The 19,181-nt window shown below is 32.2% G+C and overlaps 1 protein-coding gene across 1 annotated transcript; it reads right to left on the minus strand.

Moving 5' to 3' along the window:
- Nucleotides 1-2,350: 2,350 nt before the first annotated feature.
- LOC112775076 (glucosamine inositolphosphorylceramide transferase 1) lies at nt 2,351-6,530 on the minus strand. Its single transcript, XM_025818544.3, has 4 exons — nt 5,900-6,530; nt 5,415-5,537; nt 4,498-4,665; nt 2,351-4,361 (listed from the first exon to the last, which is right to left on the minus strand). Exons 1-4 carry the CDS (start codon nt 6,203-6,205, stop codon nt 2,679-2,681), a joined length of 2,280 nt encoding a protein of 759 aa, XP_025674329.1. The 5' UTR covers nt 6,206-6,530; the 3' UTR covers nt 2,351-2,678.
- Between the last annotated feature and the right edge of the window lie 12,651 nt (nt 6,531-19,181).

Raw genomic sequence — 19,181 nt, forward strand, 5'->3', positions numbered from 1 at the left:
TTTAGGGACCATTCTAGAAAGTTAAAAAAACACACACCAGAAGATGCTATGAAAACCGGTAGTCCGATACAATACATACGTGTATTCATGGTTTTGCAAAAGAAAATGTGTTTTCTTTTCGGTTTGGAGAAAAATGTACATTTGCCTTGTCTTAAAAGAAACATAATGTGACGTAAATAATAACTTCTTTTTGACAAGAAAATTACACAAAACAAAAGAAGAGAGGTTATGTAATTGGAAGGGGAATGACGTTTTTCTAAAAATATAGAACATTTATAACAAGAGGATCGATCCGCTAAAAAATTTAAATATGGAAGATTTACGCGTACGTGAAAACATGTAATTTAATGGGATGAAAAGCTTTTTCAGTGGGGGCACAATGCTCTTTTCTTTGGGTGAAAAGTCCTTTCGAGTGGGGAAAACAGCCCTAAAAATTGCAAAGAGATTTTAATAAATTTAAACATTACAATATTGGAATTTTTTATAAATAAATAAATTAAATATTCTATTTACTCATATCTAATTTGAGGAGTATCTACAGTTTTAAATCGTTTCTATGTCACGTCTACCACGTAAATGAAATAACTATAAACTAGATAAGTAAAATTTTAAATGATTAAATTTTATTTGCAAACGAGATATAAAGAGTTTACAAAAAAAATTATATCTTATTTATAATGTAAACGAAATATGTGTATAATTATAATAAAAAAAATTAATGTTTATAATATGATTTGGATCAATTTAAAAAATAAAATCCATATAAGTTATTATGATTTAAATTATATTGGTATAATTTTATTTTTTAATCTAGTCCAATTTATTTTAAATGATTGTTATATATCAATTTGGATATATTTTTTATTTCAATTTAATTCAAATTATTGTTAAATGATTGGATAAATTTATTTAATTTTGCTGGAAAAATTTATAATTTAAAAATTTTAAATTACAAAATTTATCTATATAGAATTATAAAATATTTAACAATTCAAACCGTAGAATGAAAAAAACGTAAAGATGTTAAAAATTAGTGTAAGTTTCGAATTAGGGGTAGTTTTCAATTTCAAATTTTTAATTAATTTAGTAGGGCAATTTCAAATTAGTGGACAATTCAATAATTAATGAGAGGTTTTATACGTACAAATACTCATTTTATTTATAGTGTAGTATATAATTACATATGTATCTCGTTTACACTTAATCAAAATTTAAAAAAATACTGTATCAAATTTTTTTAGAAAAAAAATAGATCTCTGACCAATTTGACATTAAAATAATATTATTTTGTTTGAATGAATAGAGATAAATAAAGCCTGATTGGCCAATGAATAATAGCTCAAATGACATAGACTCCCATACTCAATTAAGAGGTTGCGGTTCGAGTACAATTTCTTGAAAGCTTCAATTTTTGGTTTGGCTAAATTTTCTCTCTATAAACGCAAAAGTGATTTTAGTCTCAAAACCACGTTTACAAGAAGCAACAATTTCTAGCTTCTACGTGGCACTAACTAGCTTTTGACCATTAATATTTAACATTTATTTTTTTTACCATCTTTATCCTTTATATATATTATTATATTATTTATAGAATTGTTATTATTTCTCCTTATATGAGTTTTTTTTATTATTTATTATTTATATTTTTTATTAATTTTTTATTTGACATTATATATTTTTATAATGATAATTTTTGTACATTATATTTATTATTATCTTTTTATAATATAATCTATTGAGTAGGTAAAATAAATTAAACAAAAAAATTAACCATAAATAATAATAATGGTAAAAAATTATAGCGTACTAAAAGTACTAAGAATATACTATATAAAAACATATAAAAAAAAGTATAAAAAAATTAAACATATATAAAAAAATAACATTATAATTTAATACCATGTCCTTTTTAATAATTATCTATCTAAAAGTGATTTTAATTGATATTATCTAAACAATATTTATTTTATCAAAATCAATTTTAGTATAAAGTTGCCAAACATAAATCATATTGACACAAACTTGCTTCTACCCAAAATCAATTCTATAAAATCACTTTTATTCAAACCTCAATTTAACAAACCACACGCTAACCTTTATCCCAGTTTGTTGTAAGAGATCGAATTGGTAATTCACTCTAACTATTATCCCTATTTGTTGTTAGTGAATCCAACTAACACAATAGACAATGTAGATGAAATTTCAAAATTTTTAACTGCACAGGAGGGTAATATTCATAAAATTAATAGTGCAGAAAATGTTGTATTTCTTACTTTATTGTCTTGCAAGATCATCATCCATTAGGTACATTCTATAAGAGAAGCAATATTACTAAATCTGAACCAAAATCTTTTTAATTAAATAACAAACTTCTTTATACTATTATGCATCAAAACTAATTTTTTAAAAATATTAAAAAATCACAAATAGAAATTTCAGCATTAAACTACAGTTTCTAAGGAATAACTTTCTATGCCTAGCTTTTGATTTGAAAAAACAGAACACTGAAGGCCAATTTAAAACCAATTTACATGGTTGCTGCAGAACACTCTATTTTGGAATAAACCCCTAAATTAAAATTCACAGTTGGGGTACAAGTATAAAGAATGAAGACTTTATACCCTCAAAAAGAAAAAGAAGAGTTGGAAATGACCTACCTATGAATATCTCTCTCTCTACTATACATCCCAACCATCTTGTCTCCTGTCGAATTCCCATTTCCGACCGGCCAAGCTTCCGTACATCTCCGAGAATTTCATGAGGCATGAGCTCCTCAACCGATAATGCACTTGTGTGTTCCCACTAATCGCCACACCGGAAAATTTCGAGGTGTCAACTGCCCATGCTGGCTTCACGTAATCAACTGTCCTTGATGAGCTTGCGTTCGCATACAAGTAATTTAAGAGAACATCTTCGCAGTTAAATAACTTGTCCACAACTTCCCTCCCTTGCTTGGCTTCCTCACTCCAGTACCTCTTGAAAGCTAATTGAGAATCGATGAAAGCCGCACCAGTAAGAATCATGTTGTACCCTTTATGCTTTCGTGCATATTTTTCTCCCCTATACCTCAACGGACTGCCATAAATAAGCCGGGGATAAAATCCAACGATTCGATCTGGATGCTGACGCCACACCCTGAAACCTCGCTCAACATCATTGCATGTCATCATAATGTCGTCGTCAAGCTCTAGTACTGCTCGCGTCTTTATCAATGGGTCAATCTTGAACCGATTATTCAAAGAGTTCTTGTCCTCTACCCTAATCCTCACCGGTACTGCAGAGTCAAAATCACTCAATTTCGGAGGGACTCCCTTGTTCCACACCACTACAATCTCCCCAACCGAAGAGCATCTCGAGTAATGTCTGATATACATCTTCAAGTTCCATAGTCGAGCATCATAGGTCATTGCTAACAAGGTGAACTGTGAATATTGTCCATTATATGGGTAAGGTTCTTCTGATCCATTACCTCCGTAAATATTTCTAACTCCTATACACATCAAGCCAACTACCACTGCAAATAATATAACAAGAATAAACCTCCTGGCGCAAGCATTATGCTTTATCTTACCTCGGATAAAGGTCGGGGCTCTGTTCAACCGGCTGCAAAACCGTCTTACTTTTGAACAGAACACATTAGATCTCTCCCAAGACAAGACGGTTAAATTCCTCTTTGCCGAGTTATGAATGAACCAATTGAGAGGGACAATGCAATTCACAAACCCGAGCAACACGCCCAAAAACACAATAAGTACTGCAGCAACAGCAACGGAAGCACAACCAACCATGAACCGCCGGATTGAATCTCCAGAAGGAACACGATCTCCATCCATAACCCCAACCCAATCACCAGATGGCAGCTGTTGCACATCAAGGTGATGGTAACGAGCACCATTCCAAGCATTTCGACCCTTCTTTGGCTCAACAAAGCCAGAAGGGACTTCAACTTCTTTGTATTCTTCAGGAGTAAGAGTTTCTATCTTAAAGACACGCACCCGTCTCCCATATGTGTCGCCACAATCCTGACCAACACGATAAAGATTCCCTTCGTATAAAAACGGCCTGCCCCCATTGCGAGCTCCTTGACTCTTGTCAATATTATAGATTGGGTTTTTCTTGTGAGGTTTCCAAGGACCAAGAGGCGAACTACTATGCCAAATCTCCAACTGCCCATTTTTCTCGGTTCCAAAACCACTATGGTCTGAGCCAAAAAGCCAAAACCTTCCACCATAGTTGACAATGAAGGAATCAATGAGGGGCTTCTTCAGGAGAACCTTTTTCACTTTCCAATGCAAGGGAAAGTTAACTGCTTCGTAGAGACGAAGGTCTCCTTTCTTACTTCCCTCAGGCATCATATATTTCTGCCAATTCACAAAAGAAAAAGGAAAATGAAGAAGACAACAATTATAATTTAATTAAACCAATTACTTTAGCAAGTACATGAACAACATACAAGGTCATATGCATTGCATCCTTAACTATAACATTGAAAATTACCTTCCCATCATGCTCAAAGACATATGGATACGAAAGGTGCCATTCCTCATCCAAAGCAATTCCGAGGTGTTTCCATGTTGCTCCCTTATCAGTACTTTTTGAGACTCCAATATCACCTTGCATGGTTATTGCATTCTTTGTCTCATAGAATATATAATAATCATCTCCCTGAATTGCAAGTAAACATGAGTAAATAGGTTCATAATGAATTAATGATCGCTAATTATCCATGTAACAAACAACTGAACAAGCAATATCAAATCCAATTGACCTTCTATTTTTTTCTTCTAACATCATCAACCAATTTTAATTGTTAAAATATAGATTATGCAACTATTCTAGATAACCAACCTATAGGGCCAGTTTGTATTTTTCAAAAGCATTAAAGGACCCTGGATATCATAGTATTCGACTAACTGGTTGTACCCAAATAAAAGGCGAATACTATGTGAGTAGAAGGCCGACTTAACATGTTCTGCACTGAGATCCTCACAGTTCAACTGATCGATGTTTTCACCAAAAAATCCCTCATGGTATTTAGAGTAAAAATGTGCTGCCTTGTACTTAAGAACAAGACCTTGCAGAGAAGAAGAACAACATACAAGTCGCCTTGTTTCTCATTCCATTTCTTACAATTGAGTAGTTCGCCTATCTGCTTTCAGCCTTACTCTAAAGACACAACCGAGTTATTCAAAATTATTCAGGAGTAACAATAACAACATGAATGCAAAGGTTGACTTCACTAACAAAATACTAGTATTGAAGAATAGGTAGGATCTTTGCTGGTAAAAATTGCATAGGAAAATTCTAGACGGAAAAAATTAAATACAGAACAAAGGAAATACTAAACCTTTTGACAGAATCAAGAACACAAGGTATCTATAAGAAGGAACAAAGGGTGGACCAGAACCTGTTACCTGAATGAAAAGAAAGGGATCAGCAACAAAATTGCTGGGAGCACCACCATCAGAAACAGAAGCACATGTCACAATAGGATTGGCTACTGGCCAAGCAGCACTCTCGTCGTTCCCTAGGTTCGCCTGCACACAATCAAACACCATCATCCATCTACCTCCATGGAACAAAAAATAATACACACCAAAACAAATCTCCCCAATTAAAAATTCAAATTAATTTCTCTTATGAAGATGATGAAACTGGAAAGCACAACAGAACAAAAGCAAAACTACCAACCTCATAATATTTCAAAAATAAATCATACCAACATATATACATATACATATATATATAAACCCCCTCCACTCCAAAAGAAGTAATCATCATTTCAAAAAAAGAAAATGAAAACTTCAAATTAGAAACCAACACAGGCATGCATGTGAGAAAAACCACAATAAACCCCACAAATAAAAACAGAAAGATGAAGACTTTGAGAAAAACTCACCGATTCTATGGGTTTAAGAGTGAAGGGTGAGTCACCATAGAAAATCCCAATTGACCAAGAACCCTCATTGTCCTCTTGACAACCCAAGGTGGAAAGACCCGCATGAACAGCGGGTGAGAAAGCGAGCCACCCATAAAGAGTCGCAATCGATCCGAAGAAAACAAAACACCCAAAGAAGAAAATGAAACCCGAAGAGAAAATACTGTTATAGTAGCTCATGTCACAGTAACCACCACCGCCACCATTATTAGAACTTACGCCACCGCCACCCCCGCCACCGCCACCGTTTACCTGACCCGTACCCATCTCGCAAAAGGGTCGCCGGAAACGCTCAAAATTAAGGATTTTGAACGCCGCAAGATCTCGCAGCGCCACCGCGATGCACCACCTCGGACACAAGCATTTCACGCCGAAAAAGAAAGAAAGAAAAGAAAGGAAAAAAAAATAAAGCACGGTTTTTTTTTTCTCGTCTTCTTGGTGATGTTGTGAAGTTTCACTCTCTCTCTAACTCTGTTTTTTCTCTCTCTCTCTCTCTCTCTCTCTCTCTCTCTCTCTCTCGAAATTGAAGTTGACACAGGACAAGGTTGTAATTTCGGGAATTTTAGTGCGACTGGAGCTATGAACAGAACATGGTTTTACGTTAGTGCCAATGTTTATATATACATACGGTTTTAAGGGCAACCATTTTAATATTCATAAATTATATTTCATAGTGTTTGTTTGGTGCTATTAAATTGATTAAAAAAATTTTAAAAAAAAATTATTTTTTAATATATTTATTAAATTTTTAATAATAAAAATAAAAATATTAAAAAATAAAAAAATTTAAACAAATTATAATTTATATCTTTAAAAAAAAGTTTTAGATATTAAATAAATAAAAAAATGTATATTATTATACTTAAATATAATTGATAAATAAAAAAAATTGTATAAAACATTTAAAGATAAAATTATTTTTATTTTTTTATAAAATTTTTTAAAAACTAACTCAAAAAAATATTTTTAAAAAAATTCATTCAAATAAGCCCATATTAATAATTTTAAGCTATTTTTTTAAACTAGTTAGAATTGAACTTTGGATTCGGAGCACAGCGAACAACTAATTTTTGTTAAACCAAAATATGACATTTAAGTCATTCAAATAATTACTACTTGTCTTAAGTCTTATTATTTTTAAAATATCTTTAAATTTAAATATATATATATATATATATAAAGAAAATAAAATTATGATGATCCGACTGGGACATAATAATTATATAATAATATTACGTGTACAAGTATTTTTATAATAAATTTAATTAAATTGACATAACTTTAACAAAAAAAAATGATAAATTCTATGGTGTCTATAATTTTGGTGTTGAATTTGTCGAATTTATTTTGTATGGTAAATTTTAAATATTAAAAAATTATTTATTTTTATATTTTTTAATTTAAATATTAATCTTTATCTTCTTTTAGTAAGTTAGGCAAATATAGATAGGCACCATAGAATGCACTAAAAGAAATACATACACATGTATTATTGTTTTTCTTTTTCTACATTTTTTCAGTACAAAATTTTTTTGTTAGAAAATATATAAATTTATTAACATAATACATAAATTTACACATTACAAAATTTTATCAATATAACATAAAAAAATTTTATACATAACACAAACATTTGTATTCATAACACATAAATTTTTGTATATAGTACATAATTTTTTTTACTACAAATATAATTTATTGATTAGGTGAGTTAATGTTTTTAGCATGTGATTCTTTAAAAATTTGTGTTATACATAAAAAATTTATGTATTGTGCGTTAAAATTTTTGTGCTGTACAGCAGAATTTTTGTACTGTATGTATATTGGTGGTTGGATGTCAATGTTTTGGATATATAGTCCTTCAAAAAAATTTTATTGTGCACCAAAATTTAAGTATTGTACACCAAATTTTACGTGCTATATACTAAAATTTTTATGTTGTGCATATTTTTGTTGGTTAGATATCAATGTTCTAGGCATGTGATTTTTTTAAAAAATTCTGTGTTGTGCATCAAAATTTATATGGTGTGAATCAAAATTTATGTACTCTAGTTTTCTAAATATATATAAAAAAGAAGAAAATAAAAAAGATGACAACAACAATAATAATGATGATGATGAAGGAGAATGAGAAGAAAAAAATCAAACAAAAAAGAAGAAGACAGCAACGATAATAAAAGAGAAGAAAGAAGTGGAGAAGAAAGAAGAAGAAGGAACAACAACAACCATAATATATATGTACATACAATTGAAGAAGCGTGTTGTAATTTAATTGAGTACACAGTTTAAAAAAACTTAAATGCCTACTTTTATTGATAATTATATTTGTATTTGATCTCATGAATTAAATTCTCTTATATTTTTTTAGGCTAAGAAATATTTGCTATTTTATTTTAATTAAAGAAAAAATTATTTACACACAAAAAAGTTATGAAACAAATTAATTTTATTCAATACAATATTTTCTATTTAATGCATTATTATAATGTAAGATAATCATGCATGTAATTTTGGGATTTTTTTAAATAAATAAAATAAATATTATAATCACTGATATATTTATTTTGTAGAGTATTTACGTTTTTTCACACTAAACCTTATCGGATACGCACACTTCTCCACGTATCTCGTTTATAAACGAGATATTGCCATATTTGAGATAAGTGTTAACTCAGCTCGTTGACACAATAAACGAGATATAATAGAACAAAAATCAACCATCTATAAAAGGATCAACAAACCATTGGTATTCTTCACAAAATTATCAATTTTTCCTTCTCTTCTCTTTTTCTTTCCAGAACATCAAAAAAATGTCTAGTGACAGTGATTTTTTTGTTGTGATGGTTTATCCCAACTGTTAGATGAGAAACAGTGACAGCGGAATGATATTTGAGTGCGAGAGTCCAGCGCTGTTTCGATGTCAAAGAGCAAATTCGTTGTCGGAGCTAAAAAGTATGATATTGACGCACGTCGGTGGTGCGGGGAGAAAAGAGGTTGGTCGAGTTGGGTATAGGATGCTAGCACCGATGGAGAATGGGGTGTTTTCGATTTCATCTGTTTTGGCTCGATGACGATGAGTATGTGCGCCTTATGTTTGATATGCACAAGAAAATTATGGTTGAACAAGTGATGAAACTTTCAACGGAGGTTCATGACGTTAGTGGTGGTGGTAGTGGTACCTCGAACTTTGTATCGGATGATCCTCCTCTCGTACCAAGTCTGTTGCATTGTGCTAGTCCAGTGCAGGACATGGAAGTTGAGGGGGAGAAATCGGACGAATAGTACATTGCTGATAGTGACGAAAGTGGTTCATCTGAGGATGACGACGAAGATGAGTTCATACTAGAGACTCTCGTTGGGCCCTCACGTCGATACCTTTTGCCTACTCCAAAACCAATTCTAGAGTTATCATTTATGCCCAGCCACTACCACACAATGGACTTGCATGCGATGCATAAAGAAACTCTGTACTCGAACACGGGGGCCGACGATTACAACACGGATGGTGGTGTGGAGTTTAGGGTTGGTCACAAATTCAAGAGTAGAGAGGCAATGCTACAAGGCATGAAGAATTACAGCATTCAGCAAAGTGCAGATTATCGAGTAGTGGAGTTGGACCGGCTAAATTACCACGTACGATGCCGACAATTCACTAATGGTTGTCCTTGGACCCTCTGTGTCGCCCTCTGACAGAATCTCAAATATTAGTGAGTGTTATCGAATTTTACTTTGTTGTTAAAATCGTTATTGTTATTTTGGTTAGATTTTAATTTAATGATACTTAAAATCGTTAGGGAGGTGCGTAAATTTGGCGGACCACATACGTGTCTAGCCTCACCATGTCGCATGATCATCAATAGTTGGATTGCCACCTCATATGCAGACTCATCTTGCCACTCATACAGTCAAGTCCATCAGTTTCCATTCCTATTTTACAAAGTACAGTGAAGAAGAGCTATCAATTCAAGCCATCGTATAGGAAGGTTTGGATGGCAAAACAAAAGGCAATTGCTCAGATATATGGTGATTGGGAGGAGTCATAGAACAGGGTGCCACAGTTGCTCCAGGCATTGTAGAGTTATTGTCCAGGCACGATATGTGACTTTAGTGTAGTGTCGTACTATGATGGACACCTAATAGTTCCAGAGTGCAGTCAGTTTGATAAGATTTTCTGGTCGTACCCTTCATGCATTGAAACTTTCAAGCATTGCAAGTCGTTCGTATCGGTAGACGGCATGCGCTTGTACAGCAAGTATGGAGGGGTGTTGCTAATTGCAGTTGCCCAAGATAGTAACAGTAACATCCTCCCTGTGGCTTTCGCCATTGTTGAGTCTGAGAGTACGGAGTCATGTCACACCGCTGGAAGGGCTTCTCATTATATCTAACAGATCCCAAGCAATCAAGGCTGCACTTAGAGTTGATGATAGCCTATGGAAGCCTCTTAGGGAGTTTCATGCATATTGTGTCAGGCACATTGCTGCGAACTTCATGTCTCGGTTCAAGTCAGCGGAGGACAAGCGATATCTCATTAATGCTGCCTACAGTCCTAGCAGTGCTAGCTACGAGATGTACATGGATGCTCTGAGGACGCTATCGCGTGAGATGGCTGACTGGACCGAGAAATTTAATAAGGAAATATGGATGCAACATTGTGATGGTGGACGTCATTTGGTCACATGACAACTAACCTATCCGAGTGCATCAACACAATGCTGAAGGGAAGAAGATATCTACCCATTTCAGCTATAGTGAGATGCACCTACGAGAGGTTGCAGCAATTTTTTGTCTGTAAGGGTAAGGAAGCGCATGCTCAGTTGGCAGCGGGTAACCAGTTTTCACAGTGGCTGCAGGCTGCGGTTGAAAAGAATAGCGAAGGAATCCAGAAAGTTTGGGTTACATATTGCGATAGGATGGCTTCGATATTTGTGGTTGAAGAATTAGAGCTGTTTGAAAGGTGGAGTCAGGGTTCACTTCGTGTTCGATTGAGGGAGGGGTCATGTGATAGCAGGCTTTTTCAGTCACTTCATTTCCCCTGTCGTCATGCACTTGCATCTTATGCAGTCGCCAGCGTCGAGTGGGGTCCATATGTTCATCTAGTCTACCTACATGAGTCTGTCTTCAAGGTTTACAACTTGGAGTTTCCGACTATCTCTGACGAGAAGCTCTGGCTAGAGTGGCACGGTACACGTTTGCGCCCGAATCCAGCCATGCCTAGGAAGGCAACCGGTAGACTAGTTTCTACCAAGTTTTGCAGCAACATGGACGAGATAGAGCATCAAGAGAAACAGTGCGGGTTATGCCGACAACTCGGTCATACTCGAAGGGGTTGTCTGAATCAACCTACAGATGATATTTAGCAGTTGTTAAATTTGTTGTTGTTTTCATTTGTACTAGAAAGCGTGTTATTCAATAGTGGATCCATTATGGTTTTACAATGTGTTATATTTAGATTCGAAATGACATATTTTCTACCTTATACCGATAATTTGCATACATAACGGAGCCCAAAAAGGAGAATATGTAAATAAATTCAGCAACTAATATGCATAGATAGAACACAAACAAAAGGATTACAACATCACTAGAGTAAACATACATCATAAACTACTAAAGTACAGAACAACATAACAAACATACATCATAAACTACTAAAATACTAAACTAATGTAACAACATAGACTGCGTCAACGTTGCTAGTCCCCATGGTAATGAAGATGCTCTCCAGTGCCACAAGGTGGAGGTCGTGTCTGACGAGTAGGTCTGCGAGCACGCAGGTTTTGGGGAGCTGGTGGTGGTGGAAGGGCCACTGCATGTGACAGGGGTAGAGGGGGTTGAGGATGGTACGGGTATGACTGGTTAGGGACCTGTGCCTGAAAGCGTGGTGTGGGTGGTCGATACCGTGGTGGAGGAGGCACCCACATGAGGGCGTCATTAATCGGCTGTAGTTTGTGGAAGGCGGTGTGGCATACTGAATCCCGAGCCAATAACCTGGACCATGGGAGGAGCCTGCACTAGGAGACATTTGAGGCACCCAAACTGATGTCATAGCAGGTGGAGTAGAGAAAGGAACCCCATATGCGGCACCATGCTCTCTCGCTATGTGGAACTGCTCTGCAATCGGAGTATGGTCTGCGGGTCAGCGCTACGAACCTGAAAGACCTCCGAGAACTAGATCTCATCCACCATCGACCTCTCCTGCTGATTGGCTGATGCACCGAGGTCAACCCAGCCCAGAGGAGTAGTGAACTGGTCGTCATGGTCAAAATGGCTAACTGGTAGTGGTGGTGGTGACAATGGTGGTGACTCATTGGCATCATGGGGTATGTCGCCATAATCCTCGTGCCAATCAAACTCCACCTCCTCCTCAGACTCCACGTCCAACCTCTGCCTGTAGGGTCTGGCTCGCTCTCGTCAAGGCCCTGCAACTCCTCCTCTAGAATCCCTTGCCCCCCTCTCCCTCTGGCCAGGCCTCCGGGTGTTTGGACAAACCTCCCTAGCATGCCTACGATGATTAGGAACATTTGGTGGAAGTTTCAGGACCTCCCTGGGCATACTAGGCATGGGCTGGACATCATCAGGGAGTGTCGAAAGTCTAGGATCATCGAGTACATCCTCTCCGACACAGATGTCTGACCTGGCAGGTCCACTAGTACCAGTCCCATTACTCTAGTGTCGGCCTGTCGTCGGCAATGGGCTGAATGGTGATCATGTGGCCCACCTCAAACCGAGCTTTGAACGCGCCGTACCACTCCCGAAGCTTTGTAGGCCACCATACATCCTCTCCTCGTCCAATAATGGTGAGAAACCTGTTGACATTAACCGGGTTGACTGGCACCGTCTGCTCACCTCCGAATTGGCGCTTCACCCGATCGGATTGGTGAAACTCCACAATGTTGAAGCACACAAATGGAATGACAGACAACCAAGTCCTCCACTCACCAGTAGACCTCACCCAGTCCGGAGTAATGTCCTGTAGCCAAGGGTCAGCGTACGGCGTCCAAGGAAGCTACAATACACAGCATTATATTGGCGTCAGAAGCAATTCACTACATAATTATGGAAACGTGTGACATTTAACAAAGTAAAGCACAATAGTATACCTCGTCTAAAGCGAGCCGATCTAACGACGTACTCCATCGAAGGACCCTTTGTGCATGGTAGTCCCTAATCTGCTGGGACATCCCTATAAACTTGTTAATAGACGAAGAAGTTGAGTTGTGTTAATCCATGCAGGTAAAACTTGATAAATAGAAATCGACAAAATCTCAAAACGAAAACAGTTACCTCACTACTAGTGGAAAGGTCGGAATATTCATGTCCTCAGGACACCATTGTGGAAACATGTGGTATATCCACGACATGAGCAGCGGTGTGCAGTCAGCTATGTCCGTCGTATCACGATGTTTTGCATGGCACAAGGAATGGTACGTCCATGCAAGCACAGCGGACCCCATGAAAGACCGCTGCACCTCTCAAAGTCCGCCAACAATGGCAACCACCTGATGTGTACCTGATTGTTGGACTTGTTGGTCATCAGGTAACCACCGATTAGCAGCATGATATAGCACCTGGTGTACTGTCGGAGGGTGACCGGATTGGTGGTCGCTAGCATGTGCTGGGCTCGGTCCCTGAGCCAAGTCATCTTGATGCTGAACGACTCCTTTCTCTACGCACCCTGCTGCGCTGGAAGGGGCGGTCTGGCACCTAGGAGCTCCTCCATGTACTCTCATGTCGTCCGCTGGTGCGAAATCTGAAAGTCACGCTAGCACCCATTCACTGGCTCTTCGTTTGTGCATAACCCAAGGTGGTACGCAACATCCTGTAGGGTGATGGTGCACTCATCCCATGGCAGGTGGGAAGTTTAGGTCTCCGGACGCTACTGTTCCACGAATGCAGTGATCAGAGAGTTGTCAAATACAAAGTCTCTGAGCTGTACTATGTCGCCAAACCTAGCTTCCCTCAAGCAAGGGACGATGGCGTCCGGGGATGCAAGTGTGTGACTAACCCGCCTAGGCAATAAAAGGCGAAGCCTCTGTTTAAAAGTCAAAATTTTATAAATACAAAACTTCAAACTAACTTCTCTAGCATGTTCAAAACTATTCTAAAAAATATAATGTGCAACTCAGATAAACATTAGAACATAATAAACAGCATAAAAAAACAATACTTAAAATTCCTTCCCGAATTCAAAACAATAAAAGTAACTACTAAAACTTTTAAATCAACGAATCAACTCAAACTAAGTAGTTATTTAGCCTTCACTACTAATATAAACTTCACTATGAATAAACTTAAATACTTATAAATGTCTTAATCCCTATTTGCCAACTAACATACTCTGTGTTACCTAAATATCATTCAATCTATTCCGTATATTCACTAATTAAATCGCAAATAATTATTAATTTGACCGATAAAAGATAACACCAACTTCAAAGTCGATAACTCCTGCAATGTGCCAGCTAGCATTCAGGCGATTGATGTCAGGATTATGTGCCATAACTTCCCGAAAACTCAGAAAGATCAATAAAATGGCCTAAGATAGAGAGAAATGTGAGAAATGTGGGTTAGGAGTGGGGTCAAAGTTGCTGTCAACGAGTTGTATTTATAAACGCCAACGTACTTTATCTCGTTTGCACTGTAAATGAGATATGTGGAGGGACGTGCGTGTTTTATCTCGTTTACAATGTAAAGGAAATATGACTATACTTATTTCGTTTACACTGTAAACGAGATAAGACTTGGTGTGAAAAAATATAAATATTCTAAAAAGTACATAACAGTAATTATAATATTTATTTTAAAAAAATCCTACAAGGTATGAAGTAAAAATATTGATTATTTGCTTATCAAAGAATGAAAAAAATTTAGGGTGGTAATCTATTTCTTCGAAGCTCTTCTATAAAAGGGGATTGGAAAATGACAAGTGTTGAAGTGGCAAATTCGGGAACGCGTGGCCGTCATGTTTTAACGAGGGCATTGTTTGGTTGTGTTACGAAGGTTTTAAGGAGAATAAGACTGGGTTTCAATTGTTGAATGCCACTCCAAACAAGTGACAAGATTGGGTCCACTACTATTTCTTTTTATATACTTCCACTTTCTTTCATTTTCCAACCTAGAACAAGGAAAGATGGTGGAAATTACTAAGAGGTGCATATATATAATAATAATAATAATAATAATAATAATAATAATAATAATAATAATAATAATAATAATAATAATAATAATAATAATAATAATAATAATAATTACCAAATTTGTTTCTAAAATTTTTTTAATCAAATATTTTAATTTTTAATAAATTTTAATCACTAAATTAATTTTTAAAATTTTATTTCATTAAATAAATTAATTCTCACATTAGATTATTTTTTTATATATGAAGGATTTGACTTTTTTTTTATTAAAATTTAACGTAAAAATTAATTTGTCTAACAAAATAAAAAAATTAAAGATAATTATTAATTTAATGATTAAAATTTGTTAAAAATAAAAGAATCTAACTAAAACGTTGTTTAGGTTAATTTGTGTAATAATAATAATAATAATAGTAGTAGTAATAATAATTAAATTGGAATATATGTAACGTCGGTGTAAATCAAGTCATATATTTACAGTCCAATATTTGAACTAAAAGATATTTCAATATATAGAATAATTATTTTATAAACTTATAAAATTTGAAAATGAGTTGTTATTTCGTTATATATTGTGAGGGAAAAGAAATTGTATAGAAAAAAAATTAGGAAAAATCAATTTAAATTAGAAGAAGAGAGAGAAGATAATTTTATTGATAAGGAATTCTAAAAAAAAAAAAGAATACAACCACTAATTTTATATTTATTTAATTTTATTATTATTATTTTATTTATAATAAATTGTACTACTAATGAAAACTATCACCTAATTAGGTTATTAACCCCACTTTTACTCCTTACATATACCATTTATTTTAAAATGTAAGTAAATATCAACTAATGGATTATATACTTATTGATATCTAAAATTTCTAAAAATACAACTTTATATGTGTTTGATTATTATTTAAATAAATAGATAATATAAAATAATTTAACGGTTGATTAATGGAACTCAAAATCTTTACAAAATTATTCAATGATATGAGTATCATAACTTATTCCTAAAGTAAACTGATCTTCTACACCAATATTATTTAATAATAATAATAATACTACAATGCCTTAGCATTGTATGTACAGGGTGTATATGAGCATAAGAATTCAATATATATTTTGGCCTGCTAGCTGGTCCTCTCCCATGTTTATATTATTTGCCTAGGCTCAATTAAATTAATGGTGATTCAAGCATTACTCTCATTTTTAAAATTTATTGGATAACGATCGATAACCTTATAACTCAGTTTTTATTATGTATTATGAGTCATAATTCAATTTTATTTATTTGTATTCTAAGTTTGTAACGGACAATTTTAATAATTATTATTTTAACTTAATGACCAACGGTCATAACATAAACTCTATTTATCAACTCTATTTTTTTAAAAGACATCAATTTCTATATCTCAACACACACATTATAAATTTTATTTTATGTCTAATATTTTATATTCATAGAATTATTATAAAACACATAATAAATTTTATTTTATGTTTAATATTCTATAATCATAGAATTCATATACCTTTTAAACACTTACTGATTTGAGCGTTAGAATGTCTTTTGCAGGTACTCATTCACTGTGTTCTTCGACGTCCGAGTTATTCTCACTCGAAAAGGCGTATTACAATATCGTAATGCTATGTTTGGTTGGAAGGAAAGAAATAGAAAGGAAAGAAATAAAAAGGAAAAAAAAAAGAAAGAAAAGAAATTGAGTGGATTTTTATTTTCCTTAGATGTATTTAGGTGAAAGAAAAATAAGAAGAAAAGAAATGTTATAAAAAGATAATTTTATCCTTGTAATATAAAATATATTAAAAAAACGAAGGGGTAATATTGAAAGTAATGAGAGAAAATAAGTTTTTTCTCTCTTTTCTTTCCAACATTGGAGAGAAAAAAAATTGGTGGATCTACCAATTTTTTTCCATCCTTTTTCTTTCCTCTCCAATTTCTCTTCACAACCAAACAATAAAAAATAATCATTTTTCTTCCTCTTTTCTTTTCTTTTTTTTCTTTCTTTCTATTTTCTCTTCAAATAAACATAAATAGATAACATTTTAATTCATCATTATTATTAAACTATTTAAGGTTTTTTTTATTTTTCATTGGAATTAAAAAAAAGGTTTCAATTTTCTTATTTCTAACCAAAACCCTAATTAAGGTTAACCCACAATGGCATCCACGTGATACACCGGGTGTGCCAAACTTTTATTGCTTTTGATGAGTATGCAATAATATATTGCTATAATTAACAAACAATAGAATTACCTTTAACACATCATGTGTCAATTTGGGGGAGGATTTGAATAATCTAAAATGTATGGTATAGAAAAGAAAGGGCGTATAGTGTTATAATAATTTATTAAAAATAATAAAGTGATTTAGATACATGTTTGAAACATTGTTATTTGGTTCTTACTTTGTATATATTAGCTACTGCGGTCTTTTAAATTAGCAATTATATTTACATATATATAGTATTCTTTTTTATTTTTCTTTAAAAAGTATAATGCTGTATATATAATAAGATCCACTTTTAATCATGGGACCTGAAAAATGTGCTTCTTATAATTATAAATTCAATTTAAATTTACAATATTCTCATCGCAACATTCCATGTTACTAACTACTTTAACCTGCCTTTATCAGTACCTATTTTATTATCCAAACTTCATGATCCACTTTTTCTGGTGGCAGAGTATATGATATGATTATACGATATGATTCTCTCATATCAACATTGTTGAATTCCTGGTCCTCATATCAACTTTGTATTTTTCAATATTCAACAAGAACAAGGGGACGGCTCACCAACCTTGGCTGCACACTCTTGTCCACTCTCATATAGCAATAGCATAATGTAAATAATAATTAAAAAAAAAAAACAAAGAGCTCCTTAATCTTTTAATTTAAAGATAAATAAATTATTGATTAATTAAAAATATAAAAGTATTTTTTATATTCTAAAATGTAAGATATTTAAATTTTTCTAGAGAACCTATTTGTAATTATATATTTTAAATAAAAAATTTAGATATTCTATATTTTAATATGTGAGAGATGTTTTTGTATTTCTATTAGTTAGAAATTTATTTATGTTTGAGTTAAAATATTAGAGACTTATGTATCTTTTTCTTTCATAAATATATAATGGAAGAGAAAAAATATTTAATTATTATCATTTAACTTTTTGCCTTTACAAAATAATAATAATAATAATAATAATAATAATAATAATAATAATAATAATAATAATAATAATAATAATTAATAATAATAATAATAATAATAATAATAATAATAATAATAATAATAATAAAATAATAATAATAATAATAATAATAATAATAATAATAATAATAAAATAAAATAATAATAATAATAATAATAATAAAAAATAAAATAATAAAAAAAAAAAAAAAAAAAATAATAATAATAATAATAATAATAATAATAATAATAATAAAAAAAAAAAAAAAAAAAAAAAAAAATAATAATAATAATAAAAAAAAAAAAAAAAAAAAAAAAAAAAAAAAAAAAAAAAAAAAAAAAAAAAAAATAATAATAATAATAATAATAATAATAATAATAAAATAATAATAATAATAATAATAATAATAATAATAATAATAATAATAATAATAATAATAATAATAATAATAATAATAATAATAATAATAATAATAATAATAATAATAATAAATAATAATAATAATAATAATAATAATAATAATAATATAATAATAATAATATAATAATAAAATAATAATATAATAATAATAATAATAATAATAATATAATATATATAATAATAATAATAATAATAATAATAATAATAATAATAATAATAATAATAATAATAATAATAATAATAATAATAATAATAATAATAATAATAATAATAATAATAATAATAATAATAATAATAATAATAATAATAATAATAATAATAATAATAATAATAATAATAATAATAATAATAATAATAATAATAATAATAAAAAAAAAAAAAAAAAAAAAAAAAAAAAAAAAAAAAAAAAAAAAAAAAAAAAAAAAAAAAAAAAAAAAAAAAAAAAAAAAAAAAAAAAAAAAAAAAAAAAAA

The sequence above is a fragment of the Arachis hypogaea genome, chromosome 19, assembly GCF_003086295.3.
Source record: "Arachis hypogaea cultivar Tifrunner chromosome 19, arahy.Tifrunner.gnm2.J5K5, whole genome shotgun sequence".
Lineage (NCBI taxonomy): Eukaryota > Viridiplantae > Streptophyta > Magnoliopsida > Fabales > Fabaceae > Arachis > Arachis hypogaea.

Coding starts and splice junctions, on each gene's coding strand:
- LOC112775076 (XM_025818544.3), bottom strand. CDS start 6,205: ATGGGTACGGGTCAGGTAAACGGTGGCGGTGGCGGGGGTGGCGGTGGC. Junction 5,538..5,899: donor CTCTTAAACCCATAGAATCG/GTGAGTTTTTCT, acceptor GATTGTGTGCAG/GCGAACCTAGGGAACGACGA. Junction 4,666..5,414: donor ATCCCTTTCTTTTCATTCAG/GTAACAGGTTCT, acceptor CTTGCAATTCAG/GGAGATGATTATTATATATT.